General features: G+C 41.6%; 2 protein-coding genes across 2 annotated transcripts; both read right to left on the reverse strand.

Moving 5' to 3' along the window:
- Positions 1-242: 242 nt before the first annotated feature.
- arl4d (ADP-ribosylation factor-like 4D) lies at positions 243-2,880 on the reverse strand. The gene is made up of 2 exons (XM_083787229.1): positions 2,736-2,880; positions 243-1,675 (listed from the first exon to the last, which is right to left on the reverse strand). The coding sequence occupies exon 2, from the start codon at positions 1,626-1,628 to the stop codon at positions 1,023-1,025; it is 606 nt and encodes a 201-aa protein (XP_083643355.1). The 5' UTR covers positions 1,629-1,675; positions 2,736-2,880; the 3' UTR covers positions 243-1,022.
- Positions 2,881-4,389: 1,509 nt separating this feature from the next.
- Positions 4,390-13,927, reverse strand: tmem106a (transmembrane protein 106A). Its single transcript, XM_083787144.1, has 8 exons — positions 13,754-13,927; positions 12,867-13,105; positions 11,512-11,575; positions 10,778-10,934; positions 9,626-9,766; positions 8,513-8,556; positions 7,750-7,803; positions 4,390-5,152 (listed from the first exon to the last, which is right to left on the reverse strand). The coding sequence occupies exons 2-8, from the start codon at positions 13,015-13,017 to the stop codon at positions 5,035-5,037; spliced, it is 729 nt and encodes a 242-aa protein (XP_083643270.1). The 5' UTR covers positions 13,018-13,105; positions 13,754-13,927; the 3' UTR covers positions 4,390-5,034.
- Between the last annotated feature and the right edge of the window lie 174 nt (positions 13,928-14,101).

Consider the following 14,101-nt stretch of genomic DNA (forward strand, 5'->3'; position numbering starts at 1 on the left):
ATTACCTGCGGGGCCGAATTTGGTTCTTTGAATAACCCATCTATTCTACAGTATAAAACTGAAAAGATATTAAAAGAGATTTGAATCTTCGTTGTCAAAAGGATGTCTTCTCATTCAAGTGTCCCCACACATGCACGCTATATATGGGATAGATAGGTTATGTTCATCGTCATCCTGTGGAACACAAAAGAACGAAGACATATGGAACCCATCATCCTAAAAGGATTGCAATGGACATTCAGTACAGTGCTTTGATTTATTAATTCTTCAATGATAAAAAACAAAACAAAATGTACAATTTGTATAAACACTATTTGTTAGTCCAAGTGAAACTTAACCTCTGTGGCATGAGAGGAATGCATTTATGATCTTTGTTCCATGGCTATGAACATACAGTACATATAACTTTGTGCCCCATGGCTACTCTGTGCCATTTTACTGGATAAAAGGGTATACACACAGTGCAACGTTATTACAATGTTGGAGAAAAAATATGTGGATATTATTAATTTATAAAAATCTCTGGTGACTAGAAAAATCCTTCTTCACCTAAGCACCGTATTTCAGTCAATTCCTTTTCTTCACCAAAGAAGACAGCTTTCCTTTTCTTCACCAGGCAAGCACTCATCACATTGTAGGAAAAGAAACAGTACTTAATGTAACAAGGAAAGTTCAAAAATGAAAGAGAAAGTTGACAATTTCTCTCAACAAGGGAGGGCAAGTGCTGAATAAACAATCTTTCTTAAAACCCCAATTATCAAGGTGTCCCTTCATTTGGAAATCTATAACATGAAGTCATTAAGTCCAAATGACGTGTTTGAGTAATTGTGTCCATACTGCAAGACAAATTAAGTCCAAAATCCATTCCTCCTGACCCTGAGGCCACCTTAAATTGGTCCCTTTGTTGTCACAAAAAGAAGCCATCCCGTTAAAAGGGAAACCTATAATAAAAAACTAAAAAGTGTCTCGATAGTGAACAGACGTCTGAAGAAAATATCCAGAGAGTGTGGGGACGAAAGGGCTCATCTCTTTCTAGTTCTGCTGTGCTTCACGATCTTCTTCCTTTTCAGGATCATCTCGTGGAGTTTCTCCAGGCCCGCCTGCAGCCCTCGGCCGTCCACGGCGCTGCAGCTCTGGACGTGGCGCAGCGTGGCGGCGCTCAGTTCGTGCACGGCCAGCAGCTTCTCCACCTCGCCCACCGCCAGGGCCGTGTCGACGTCCTGCTTGTTGGCCAGGATCAGCACCGGCACGCCCTGGTTCTCAGAGGTGCGCGTGATCTTGTGCAGCTCCACCTTGGCCTCCTCCATGCGCTCCAGCTCGGTGGAGTCCACCACGAACACCATGCCGTCGGTCCGCCGCGTGTACGACTTCCACAGGGGACGCAGCTTCTCCTGGCCGCCCACGTCCCACACCTGCAGGGTGACGGCTCGCGAGCTCCCGATGGCCACCTTGACCTTCTCCGTGTTAAAGCCCTTGGTGGGGATGGTCTTGACGAACTCCTTCAGCTTCAGCCGGTAGAGCAGAGAGGTCTTGCCGGCGGAGTCGAGGCCAATCACCACCACGTGCAGCGACTGGAAGGTTGGCAGGAAGCGGGCGTTGGGGGCAATATCTGTCAGCTGGTTCCCCATGATTCCCAGCAGACGTTTCTCACCTACTTCAGGTCAGGTGGCAGATCCTTGATAAAAAATAAAAATAAACCCTTGGTCAACAGTTTGGCCTTTCAGTGGAGAAGGTCAGGACTGGAGTGTGTCTCATGGCCTCATAAAATTCAAGGAGAAGATAATGGGTGTTTAAAACACCCATTATCTTCTCCTTGAATTTTATGTTCATTCTAAAACACTGTGTTTTAGAATGAACCATATATGGAGTGTGATGAGTGGAGTTGAGGAACTTCGAACTAATGTCAGATAGACTGCATGCACAACACTGGTGGGAACACTCATATTACAAATATATTTGTAATACTGAACATTACACTTCAGTCCAGTCCAACTTTCAAAGCATGCAGCCTATACAGCATCACTATCTTGACCTCAACAATACAAAATGACACTTTATCACAATGTGTTATTAGTTACTTTCCTTCAATGTAGGCTAAGTCTCTCAAAGACAGAGACTGCTACATAATTGCATAATAGGATAATTTGTGACCTATTCAAACGGTAATTGATTTGATTCCATTATTGTAACATGATGGGATCATAACACTTGGCTGGAGGTTGCCTTATTTACCCAGCCTAATCCTCTTAAGACTGCTAAAACCAGAATGGCTTTTCTTAGGGCAGGATTGATTTAAAGTTTAATGCATGCATGAATATCTAGGCTATTCATGGACACTCTCAGTCATTGCTGCAGCTCTAATCCTGTTGGGGTGTTGATATGTCAAATTGTAGGGGAAACAGCTATCTTCTAATCTAAACCGTTATCCCATTCTATATCTATCTATAAAGGGAAAACATTGCTTGCACAGACCGTCTGTGACTATTCTGGAAAAGCACAGCCAAAGACAGGCAATGATAATGCATTTAATAGGGTAAATACAGTATGATAAATTACAAATAATTTACAAATAGGCCTACCACTGCTCATTTATGGATATCAAGATATCTTGCAAAATATATCAGCTATGCTTGCGGTTCAAATTATAGACTATACACATTTCACAGAAAAAATAGAAATTACAAATAATTTATCTGTCATGCATAAGTAGGCTAATGTCGCGCACATAGGCCTACCTTCTCTAGATGTTGACTTGAATGGGCGGTGAAAACATTATCCCAATGCAAAAAAACACATCCACAATTAACTTGTCAACAAATTGTGTTCATTTCCAATGTTGAATGCGTGCCTGATCCCGTCTGTTCCGTTCCTTTCCCTTCCATGCACTGACTGCTGACAGCCCTGGACCTACTGCAATAGCAAGCATGTGACGTCACAGTCCGCTCTGGACGTCTACATGCCACCCTCTGCTGGCAAAGTATGGGATTGCAGTGGCTGAGGCGTTAGTGTAACTGTGCTGTTAAGTGGGACAGGATAGGAATGAACAACTTAACAACAATAACAAGATAACTTGGACAAGTGTCATCGTTTTCAAGAAGTCCCTAAATTCATGTCGCCAGAGTGCAATATTTAATTATATTGTTATTAATTATGTATTTAAGTCATACTGATTATACATAGGCCTATATACCTACAGGAGTGGGACTACATACTTCTTCGTATAGGTTATTGTTTGTGTGATATGCCACAATTTACTACCCAGAAGAAACCCTCATCAGTCTTTATAGCTGGGCGCTGCAGGGCCCATCTTCTGTAGCTGAAGAAAGCAGGTCAGAGCACATTCCTCCAGCAAAACTCCAACTACGAAACAATATATAAGCTGATATTACCATATAACACACAATCCTTGAAAAACTGTTATTCATATCCCATACTGTTTATAAGCCATACTAGTATAGACAAAATTATTTTTCATGTTGTTTTTATTGTAAAGGTTAGATATTTTCACAATGCCCATGGGATTTATTTCTCATAGCTGTGCATGTTGATCATGTAGGCTACATGTCCTCTCTGTAAATTTCACACAGCATTTCCAACAGTGGTGATGCCAATCCACCACCACTGACATGGCATGACAACTGCCTCACATATGAACCTGCAACAACACATTGGGTAGATTTCACCATAAACCAAATAACAGAATAAAGCCCAACGTATACCACATTGCAAACAACTTCAAGCTGTGGACAACTTGTTTGTTTTTTGTTTTCAACCAAGGTTCATGTTTTAGGTTGTTATTAGAGAAAGAAAAAGATTAGTGTTTTTCTGAATGTGAAGGGGGGTACTAGGGGGATGCCATAATGTGTGTCTAGGCTCAATATGTCAGTTTGTCACTTCCCCCGGCCTTCATTCAATAGATCCCGTGATCTTTTGTGGCCAGATGTAATTTTATGGGGTCTAGTAGGACTATAGTAAATTATAAATAAAAAGAATCGCTATAACATTTTGTAAAATAATACATATTTAGCCCCATGTTCGAATGCCCCCGACCCCCTGTCAAAAGTAGGCCTAGCTAAAATCTCTAAAACGAAAGAAGGCAGCAAATGAAAAAAGAATGAACACACATCTGATTCTACTACATGACAAACGGGATGTATAAACTCCAGCCATTATTAGCCCATACCAGATGCATTCCAAGATCAGTGATCAGTGACAGATCCAAAAGAATATAATATAGAATAACATAAGGTGAAGATTCTATATAAAACATACAATGTATTATCAAAAGTCCACACCCAGTTTAAGAATTATGTGATCTAGTCGATAACTCACAATGATACATTATATTACAAAACAATACAGTATATGACAACAAGAAATACAGTATATTATAACAGATGATACAGTATATCATTGCTGTCAGGCAGAAACCTCTTATCTCCATATTCAAACCTTTTGTAAATCAATGCCCTATACATAACACATAACAGTTTTGGACATGAGGTTTCCACCCAACAGCGACGACATGACGAGCGTTCAAAGCATTCACAGTTAAGATAGCAATAGCCTGAGATAAATCATCTACCTTCTATGTTAATCATTCTGGTGAATGAAATCACAGGCATGCTAAAGCAGCATACAGAGTAAGTAAAACAAAAAACTATATGACAGCATGGACATACTGATGCTACCTTTCAGACAGCCAGTTATAAAGAACATTGCATTCAGTATCTCTTTAGAGAATCAGACTTTATTGCCATGACATGTAAACATGTTAGGAATGTGGTTTGGTGGGACAGCAGAGTGCAGTTACACAAGTAACAACAACAAGTGCAAAACAGGACAAGACATAGCAAAGAATAGTGAATAAAATAAAGTGCAGAGATGATCAAGGCACGGGGAGAGGCACACATCTCCTCTATTTAGTCACAAGAACAGCACAACAAGCCTCGAAAATGGGTCCTGTGAAATAAACTACACTGAAAAGAGACTCTCGTGCTTGTCTTCTCAACGCCTGCCGTCTCCGAGGCTAGTCTAGCGTCCTCCCTCCATAGGGTGAGGAATGGTGGAGTTGGCGCCACAGTCAATGTACTCGAAGGTATTCAAAGACACTTGCTCCGAATGGGATAGATAGGTTATGTTCATCGTCATCCTGTGGAACACAAAAGAACAAAGACATTTTTATGTTATTTATTTATTTTAGCAGAAAACCACACCATGGTTTTCATAACATGTTCGTTTTATCAAGAGCAAAGTCCTGCCGACTGTGCTGTGCTCCTCCGCTTTTATTTGTAATGAAACATTATCGCACTCTGTGTGAACTGAGCGGTGCTGTGTGTGTGTGCTGTAGTGGTCAATGGGAGTGTGTGTGTGTGTGTGTGTGTGTGTGTGTGTGTGTGTGTGTGTGTGTGTGTGTGTGTGTGTAATTAGCTAGGAATGGCCCGGCATCTGCAGGGGTCAATAGGTCATACTGTCTAAACAGAGTGGTCAAAGGTCCTACTCTAAACATACAGACAGACAGACAGACAGACAGACAGACAGACAGACAGACAGACAGACAGACAGACAGACAGACAGACAGACAGACAGAGCCCTTTAAAGGAGACGGTGTGCACCGCTCAATAATAATAATTGAAAGGTATATGATTAAACGTAGGAGCAAAGCTAAACATTAGTATGGGAAGTTGTATTTATACAACATAGTTTCGGGAGAAGAGACCTCCTTCCGCTTGACCTTAACCACTCCTCCCTCATTATCAACAACTCCTCCCTCCTCATCAACACACCTGCCTTTCATTATCACCCAGCCAATCCCTGGTGCAATCACCACAGCATAAATACACCTGCGATCTCTCAACCAAGTTGTTTGTTCTGCTCCACGACAGACCAAACATGGGTTGTGAGTACTGCACTTGTAGATCGGCTATTTTCACTACTCTTCAAAATCGCCATCCTCCTCCACCCCAACCTCCTCCTTCCGCCTCGATTCTCTAGGAATCCAGGGGGGGCAGTGACGGAGCAGAGACGACCAGCCGCTCATTCCGAGTATAGAGGGGCGACTGTGGCTCATGAGGTAGAGCAGGTCGTCCAATGATCCATGGGTCGGCGGTTCGAATCCCGGCTCCTCCTGTCTACATGTCGAAGTGTCCTTGGGCAAGACACTGAACCCCAAATTGCTCCCGATGTGCTGGTTGGTACCTTGCATGGCTTCCGCCACAATCGGTGTATGAATGGGTGAATGTAATGCACAATCTATGTAAAGCGCCTTGGATAAAGGCGCTATATAAATGCACCATTTACCATTTACCATTTAGAGCAAAGATGACCGTCAGCTCCAGAGACTACGCCCCCACCCTGAGTCTCGCCCTACCTTGGGTTCCTCACTCCACTCCATGCATTCATCTCATTCTGTTTCAATAAACTGTTAATCTTGAGCGAAGGTGTGGTCTCTTACTAAGTGAAATATACCTTATAGCATGTTCTCTTCCTGTGGTGATAGTAGTATCTCATGACAGTGTCGCTCATCAAAAGAATTAAAAGCCCACGGCGGCATGTAGCCTACAATGTAGCCTACAATGTAATTTTGTTAGTAGTTTCACTTTCAACCATTCCAAGTCCAAATCTCTGCCATAATGTAATTAAATAAAGAGAAATGCCTCTCGGGCGTCTCGCTAGGGAGGTCCTTGAGGCACGTCCCACTGGGAGGAGACCCCGGGGCAGACCAAGGCGCAGTTGGAGGAAACACATCGACTCTCACTGGCCTTGGAACGTCTCGGGATCCCCTAGCCCTCCAAGCAGAACCCAATGCTACTGAAGTTTCTGACATTTGTTAGACCCAGAGCATGGGGTCCTGTTGCAGCAGTACCATGCCACCTGGTACGCGGACATACATAAAACATAAACAACGTGGATAACGCCTGTCTGCGCTCTTTGACGACATTTTTTCGTCTGAGGGCTTCTAAATCTGTGAAGTACAAGTACCCATACATGCCGCTGCGAATATCTCCTGTGGCGCGGAAGCCGTTAAGTATTTTTAATTGTTTGACCGATTTGGTCGCTTTGATTCTTCTCTTCCTTCCTTGTTTATTGACACCTCATTGTACCGCCTATCTGGCTAGCTAGTGGCGCTATAGCTATGACAGAGCAGATCAGAGGCAGGGACGTAGCCGGCACAAGCCAACCGCACACCGGGAGGCGGTACAATAAACGGTAAACAAGAAGAAATAAAGCGACCAAATCGGTCAAACAAAGATTAAAAATACTTAACGGCTTCCGCGCCACAGGAGATATTCGCAGCGGGATGTATAGGTACTTAAAGTTCACAAATTCAGAATAACTCAAGCAAAAAAAGGCAGTCAAACGCCGCAGATACGATCTTAGAGAGCATGTTTATGTCCGCGTTCCAGAATTCCCATAAGAAAATATAGTCATGAACAGGGACCCTACATAAAACTCATCAAAATTTCAGAAAAGCTTTATGGAGGGTTCCGAGAGGGGCTAGGGATCCCCCAGGAGGAAGTCACTAATGTTGCCCTGGAGAGAGAAGTCTGGAACACTCTGGTGGAGCTGTTGCCCCCGTGACCCGACTACGGATAAGCGGTTGAAGATGGATGGATGGATGGATGGATGAAATGCATATAGAGTTGGGGTGAATTCAACCATGTCAAGAAACACCAATTGTAGGTTTGAGCGATATACTGCGGAGGTTACCTCCTTTCCGTTGATGTACAGAAAGAGATTGACACTTACTGCAACTCCAAGAACAACGTGTGAATCTTGATGGAATTTGACCTGCAGTAAGAGCTGAAACAGATAAATAACATTGATTAGTGGACTTAGTAGAGGTAATCTGACATAAAGGAAATGTACCTGTAAATGAAAGAAAAATACTAAAAGTGAAATTGCTACTTATGTATGCAACAGTATTCATTTCACAATTTGGTTGCAGTTTGAGTTGAGATTTTGAGTCCATTTAAAAGATTATTTAAATTAGGCTAGACACTGTATGGATCTCAATTTACTTCTGCATTTGTAAAAAAAAAAAAAAAAAAAATCAAGAATGTTACAAAAACAAAATTTGTCTAGACACCCCCCTTTGTCATTTATTTGTGAATGAAAAGAAACGTGAAATGAAAAGAATGAAAAGAAACGTAAAATGTAGGCGTGGTTATAATGTGAGTGTACACACACACGGACACACAAAATGTCTGTTTAGAGATGAAAGAGAAGAGCTCCAGCAAACCAAGGACGTTAACAAAAACACGGAAGTGGCAGAGCCTGTCTCTCTATATGAAACAAACACATGTAGCTAATAGCGCCAAATATTCATATCACAAAGGGCACAATTATCTTTGTTAAAATCTAAGAAAAGGTGTCCCTTTAAATCTGACTGTATCTTGTACTGTTTTTTATACAGGGCTAACTATTCATTTTTCCCCTGCTAAAATACACTAACCTTTCTATTATAGATTCTAGTATTTATCAACAATAATAGTAAGAATTTCAAACTTACTTTAAGCCAGGCTCATCGATTGTTAGGTCAATTTGAACAGTATACTGCAAAGGTTGAATAAGCAGTTAGAAATTCTATGTACAAATTAAAACAATATAATAGTATTCAATATGATTATGATTCAAATTATTAATATGAATATGAATATGAATGTGGATATGATTGTGATTAAGATTATTATTGTGATTATTATTAGTATAGCACTATGTAAACTCCTCCCAAAAAGTTCAGAAACTTACCTTTGGTCGATTATTTCTCCCCTTTATTAATACCAATTGGTATTGTATTTTATATCGTGATGGGTGTGGGTAGCACCAAAACATTTGCCAAAATGGCAAATGGTTGGTATTCACCCTTGCTTTGAGTTGCTTAGTGGATTGGATGATTGCACTCTCCCACAGAAATAAGGAAAAAACAACACAACACTCACCCCCACAGAGACAGGATCATCACAGAGTACCTCCATAATTTGGGAGTGGAGAGGATGGAATGGCCTGCCATGAGTCCAGACCTCAACCCAACCTCGAACACTTGCATCAGCTTGGATGTGCTGTACGTGCTCGAGTGACCAATATACCTGTAAGCATGTTGGCTGACTTGCAACAAATCCTGGTTGAGGAATGGGATGCCATACCACAGAAAAATGTGGCTAGGTTGGTGACCAGCAAGAGGAGGAGGTGCCAAGCTGTTGTGGCTGGATCTGCCAGACACTACTGAGTTCCCTAACACTGAGTGTAAAATTAAAGTGTAAAAATGGCCAATATGTGTTGTTTTTGGCAAATGGTTGGTATTCACCCTTTCTTTGAGGTGCTTAGTGGATTGGATGATTGCACTATGGGAGAGTGCAATCATCCAATCCACTCGAAGAAAGGGTGAATACCAACCATTTGCCATTTAGCTGTGTTGCTCATTCGTCATTCCACGAAAGCCTGGTCCTTAAAAGCTGTATGTAGCTCATTGTAAAGGTGACTAATCAAAAATAAAATACAATACAATACCAATTGATATTATTAAAAGGGAGACATAACCGACCAAGTTACGTTTCTGAACTTTTTCTGAGGAGTTTATTATATGTACAGAATTATGATGTGAACTTTTCTATCAGAAACTTACCGTTTTCTGGGAACGTGACTGGATGGCGGTCATATTGCAGATCTTATTCCTGCCCCTGACAGTGTAAGAGATCAGTCCTTGAACATCAACCTCCACTATCTGAACAGGGACATAGTTCTGGTTGCTGATGTTGATGAGATTCTATAAAAGTGAAAAGACGCATTCTGTGAAGGTGACCATTGTCTAGATATACATCTTCCTCTTTGGTATTTTTAATACAATATACATTTGTCTAAGTTCGCATGTTGCTTGTATTGTATAATTTTGTTCACTCTTTCAGCACCCTCTATTGACGTGAGTCAACAGTCTGTCTCGAGAGACTACTCTTTCTCAAATAGTGAGTTCGGGACCGATTTGTGGGTCAAAGACCAATTTTTATGTGTCATGACTTGAGTAAAAATCCCATTTTATGGCCCAGGCCGTAGCGTAACGGTCTGGGCACCGGACTGGTGATCCAGTTGCGGTGTGCCGCGGGTTCGACTCCCGGACCCGACACGGCCTTTACCGCATGTCATCCCCCCATCTCTCTCCCGTTTCCTGTCAGCCTACTATCTGTCCCTTAAAAAAATCAATAAAAGGCGTAAGCCGCAAAAAAAATATCAAAAAAAAATAAAAAATCCCATTTTATTTTACCTACATTCCCCATACCTGAGGAAGGTCCAGAGGGACCGAAACGTTGCTTCATTAAATAAGACAATACTCATGTACCGAGCAAATACACAGTGTGCGGGTGTACCTTATTGCTTTCATTGATGTCCACTGGCCTACGCACCTGTGCATATGCCTAATTCCTAGGTGTGCGAAAGTTTTCTCCTACATTTTACCTACATTTAAAATAATATATATATTTCAAAATATTTGTATGAATTTTAAAACAAACAAACAAACAAAACGTTCTAATAAATTCCATGAATTCATATATTTTTTAATAATCCCGGACAAACGTCTAATGTCTCTTTTGGATATCGACCTGAAATGTTTGGGAACCTAGACTTTAGATGACAGATGATGGAGAATGAGTCTGTCATCTAAACAGGTGAGCCTACTCTGCATGTACTCACAAAATCTGGTTTGTGCCTTACAACAAGTCAACCTTTACATGTTCAGTGCTAAAGTAACTCTCCGGAGTGTACTGTGTAGTTACAAATTTACTTTGACTTCCATGGTGAGTTGTTGATCTCGCGCGAAGTAGACCATGACAGACTGGACAGATACGGGGGTGATCTTGACGCTCCGAGGAAAGAGGAAGAAGAGGGTGAGGCAGCTGACGAAGAGACACACAACCATCGAGATGCACATGTAGCATTTCCTGGAATTACATGGACACGCACGCACGCACGCACGCACGCACGCACGCACGCACGCACGCACGCACGCACACACACACACACACACACACACACACACACACACACACACACACACACACACACACACACACAGTGATACAGCAGTTATCAACAAGTCTGTGTGGAATATGGATAGTAGTCATATGAAGAGCCAACAGGCTCGAAACGTCATGTCCACTATGGTGTAAGGAACCATAATGCATTACTCATTGACCTTACTTTTTGTTCTATGATTACTAAAGAGAACATGACATTGCAATAGAATAGAAACAGATACATTATTTGTCACAGGGCATGCGCGAACACACCCACCCACCCACACACACACACACACACACACACACGTACACACAAACACACACACACACACACACACACACACACACACACACACACACACACACACACACACACACACACACACACACACACACACACACACACACACACAGTCACACACACAGAGTCACACACAGAGTCACACACACAAAGTCACACACAGAGTCACACATGCATCCAAAAATACATGAGCCTTACGTGTGCCTGGGCTTCAGTCTTTTGTCATTGCAGGATATTACAGCAACTAGCTGGTCCTCATGTCCTGTCAAAAAGAGAGAAGGATGCGTCATCCCATTCCTGACCTCTGTAACACGCACTGAAGAGGAGGTTAAGAGTCGTAACACACACTGAAGAGGTTAAGAGTCGTAACACACACTGAAGAGGTTAAGAGTCGTAACACACACTGAAGAGGTTAAGAGTCGTAACACACACTGAAGAGGAGGTTAAGAGTCGTAACACACACTGAAGAGGTTAAGAGTCTGTAACACACACTGAAGAGGAGGTTAAGAGTCTGTAACACACTGAAGAGGAGGTTAAGAGTCTGTAACACACACTGAAGAGGAGGTTAAGAGTTGTAAGTTGTAACACACACTGAAGAGGAGGTTAAGAGTCTGTAACACACTGAAGAGGAGGTTAAGAGTCTGTAACACACACTGAAGAGGAGGTTAAGAGTCGTAACACACACTGAAGAGGAGGTTAAGAGTTGTAACACACACTGAAGAGGAGGTTAAGAGTCTGTAACACACACTGAAGAGGAGGTTAAGAGTTGTAACAGACACTGATGAGGAGGTTAAGACTAAGAGTCGTAACGTGCACTGAAGAGGTAGAGTCGTAACACGCACTGAAGAGGAGGTTAAGAGTCATTTCTACAGAACAAGCTTTATTACTTACATATACAGAGCATTAATAAAACACTATTTGGGAGTGACAGATAACGATTACAATAAAAGTGTGGCAAAATGTAGCCATATCCATTTATAGAAAGAGAACTTTTGACCTAAACAGTTGACAAATGTTTTAGGTACCTCCCTTGTCAACTGCTGAATATCCATAGCCCTCATACAGGACCCATTTGGTCTCCCAAAGGAGAGACAACAATCTATACAACCATTGCGTGGTGGACCATAGCTAAATCATTTCCATTAACACCATTGTTGTAAATAATATAGACTTCTCTCCTAACGTATCTGTTTAAGTATATTTGTTAATGAATATCATGTAAGTGGGGTGGTTGTAATTTATCTCCCTGCTCTTCTATGAGACATTTAGATCGTGTCAAAAGTCATGTCTCACCTATAGACACAGGATCTGACATGAATTTTGACCTGATAGTCAAGATTCAAATGATTCCATGAGCAAGCAGGCAGGCTCTATCGGCTCAATGGTAAACATTTCAGAACTTCAGCTGGAAACCGGGGTCAAATCCGGCGTAGAAGAGGATAGTTCCATAGTGCTGCTTTAAATGACTTTTTAGAGAAAGACGATAAAAGTGTAATAATAATATACAGAGAATGTTTACACAAAGGTTGACATAGAGGTATACAAGCCTATACCTCTTGGAATGCGTCCTGTTCCACGACACGTGGGACAGGTGTCTCCACAAATGCTGCCATAATGGGGATAGGAGACCTTGTTCTCTTCTATCGCATCTTTCAGTCCAGGAGCCTCTGTGGTTTTGCCATCGCTGTGCCCAAAGATAACCATTCTGGTCAGTCTACCTTTACTGGTATTTGCTCTAGGAACCAGTTCAAAACCTCATAGAGTGATCCTTGCAGTGGTCCATGAAACGCTTCTGTTGAAAGGCAATGGCATACTGGCATTAAACTCTGCTAACTTTAAGAGCTCGTGACTTAAACAGTAAAAGTCCAATAAAATAATAAATCTGAGAGAACTGAGCAGAGTCCACAATTTCTATAGGTTTGCAGTGGCCTATTTATTGTTTGAAAGTCTGAAAGTTACATTTCTTACTTTACTGATGCCTTGTCTTATACAGTAGCCTACTAATGTAATAATGGACAGTTTCAGCTGGGTTTATTACCAGTAGGCCTACATGTTTCTTATTTTGGTGTTGAAAGTCCCTGTACAGAATTCTGTTGAATAATATTGTTATTCAGCTAGGTGAACAGCGGGGGTTTCACCTGGGGGTCATAATAGGTACTATATAGGGATATTATAAATGTATTATCATTAACCATTGTCAAAACAATCATCTACCATTCCCCACACACACACACACACACACACACACACACACACACAAACGCACACGCACACACACACACACACACACACACACACACACACACACACACACACACACTTCGTGTTGTTCTTGATTGTTATTTCGGAAACAATACAACAATTTTGTTTAGGATCCGCATGCGTATTGTATTAGGCGTTTTGATCATGATCATGCGATTAGTATTATTAGCGCACTTACCTTACAGCCTGTCTGTCTTCAATTAGTCTACTACTTCACAAAAACATCGAATCAAAGACGTTAACCCATATGCAACGCTGTGGTTAGAGAAGTGCGTGTGTCAGCAGCAACGTTCTCTACCAGTTGAGTTAGTTCTCCACGAGTGTATAGGAAAAATAATCACTTCCTTCTTCGTGCTGAAAGTGAAAGATGTCGTTCAGTGGCAAGGTTTCAAGATTTGAATATAGGCCTAGTGTGGGTGGAATTTATTATTTCTCACTACATATAGGCTCGGCCTATTCCACACAATGGCTATAGACATGTGTGTGTACAGTCTATATACATAATTATATATATACACATATACAC

Source organism: Protomyctophum parallelum, assembly GCF_964188405.1.
Source record: "Protomyctophum parallelum genome assembly, chromosome: 17".
Classification (NCBI taxonomy): Eukaryota; Metazoa; Chordata; class Actinopteri; order Myctophiformes; family Myctophidae; genus Protomyctophum; species Protomyctophum parallelum.

Excerpts from the sequence above, each read along its gene's own strand:
- arl4d (XM_083787229.1), bottom strand. The coding sequence starts at position 1,628 with ATGGGGAACCAGCTGACAGATATTGCCCCCAACGCCCGCTTCCTGCCA.
- tmem106a (XM_083787144.1), bottom strand. The coding sequence starts at position 13,017 with ATGGTTATCTTTGGGCACAGCGATGGCAAAACCACAGAGGCTCCTGGA. Across the intron at positions 11,576-12,866 it reads AACAGGACGCATTCCAAGAG|GACATGAGGACCAGCTAGTT; the intron begins GTATAGGCTTGT and ends TCTTTTTGACAG. Across the intron at positions 5,153-7,749 it reads ACGTTGTTCTTGGAGTTGCA|GATGACGATGAACATAACCT; the intron begins GTAAGTGTCAAT and ends TGTGTTCCACAG.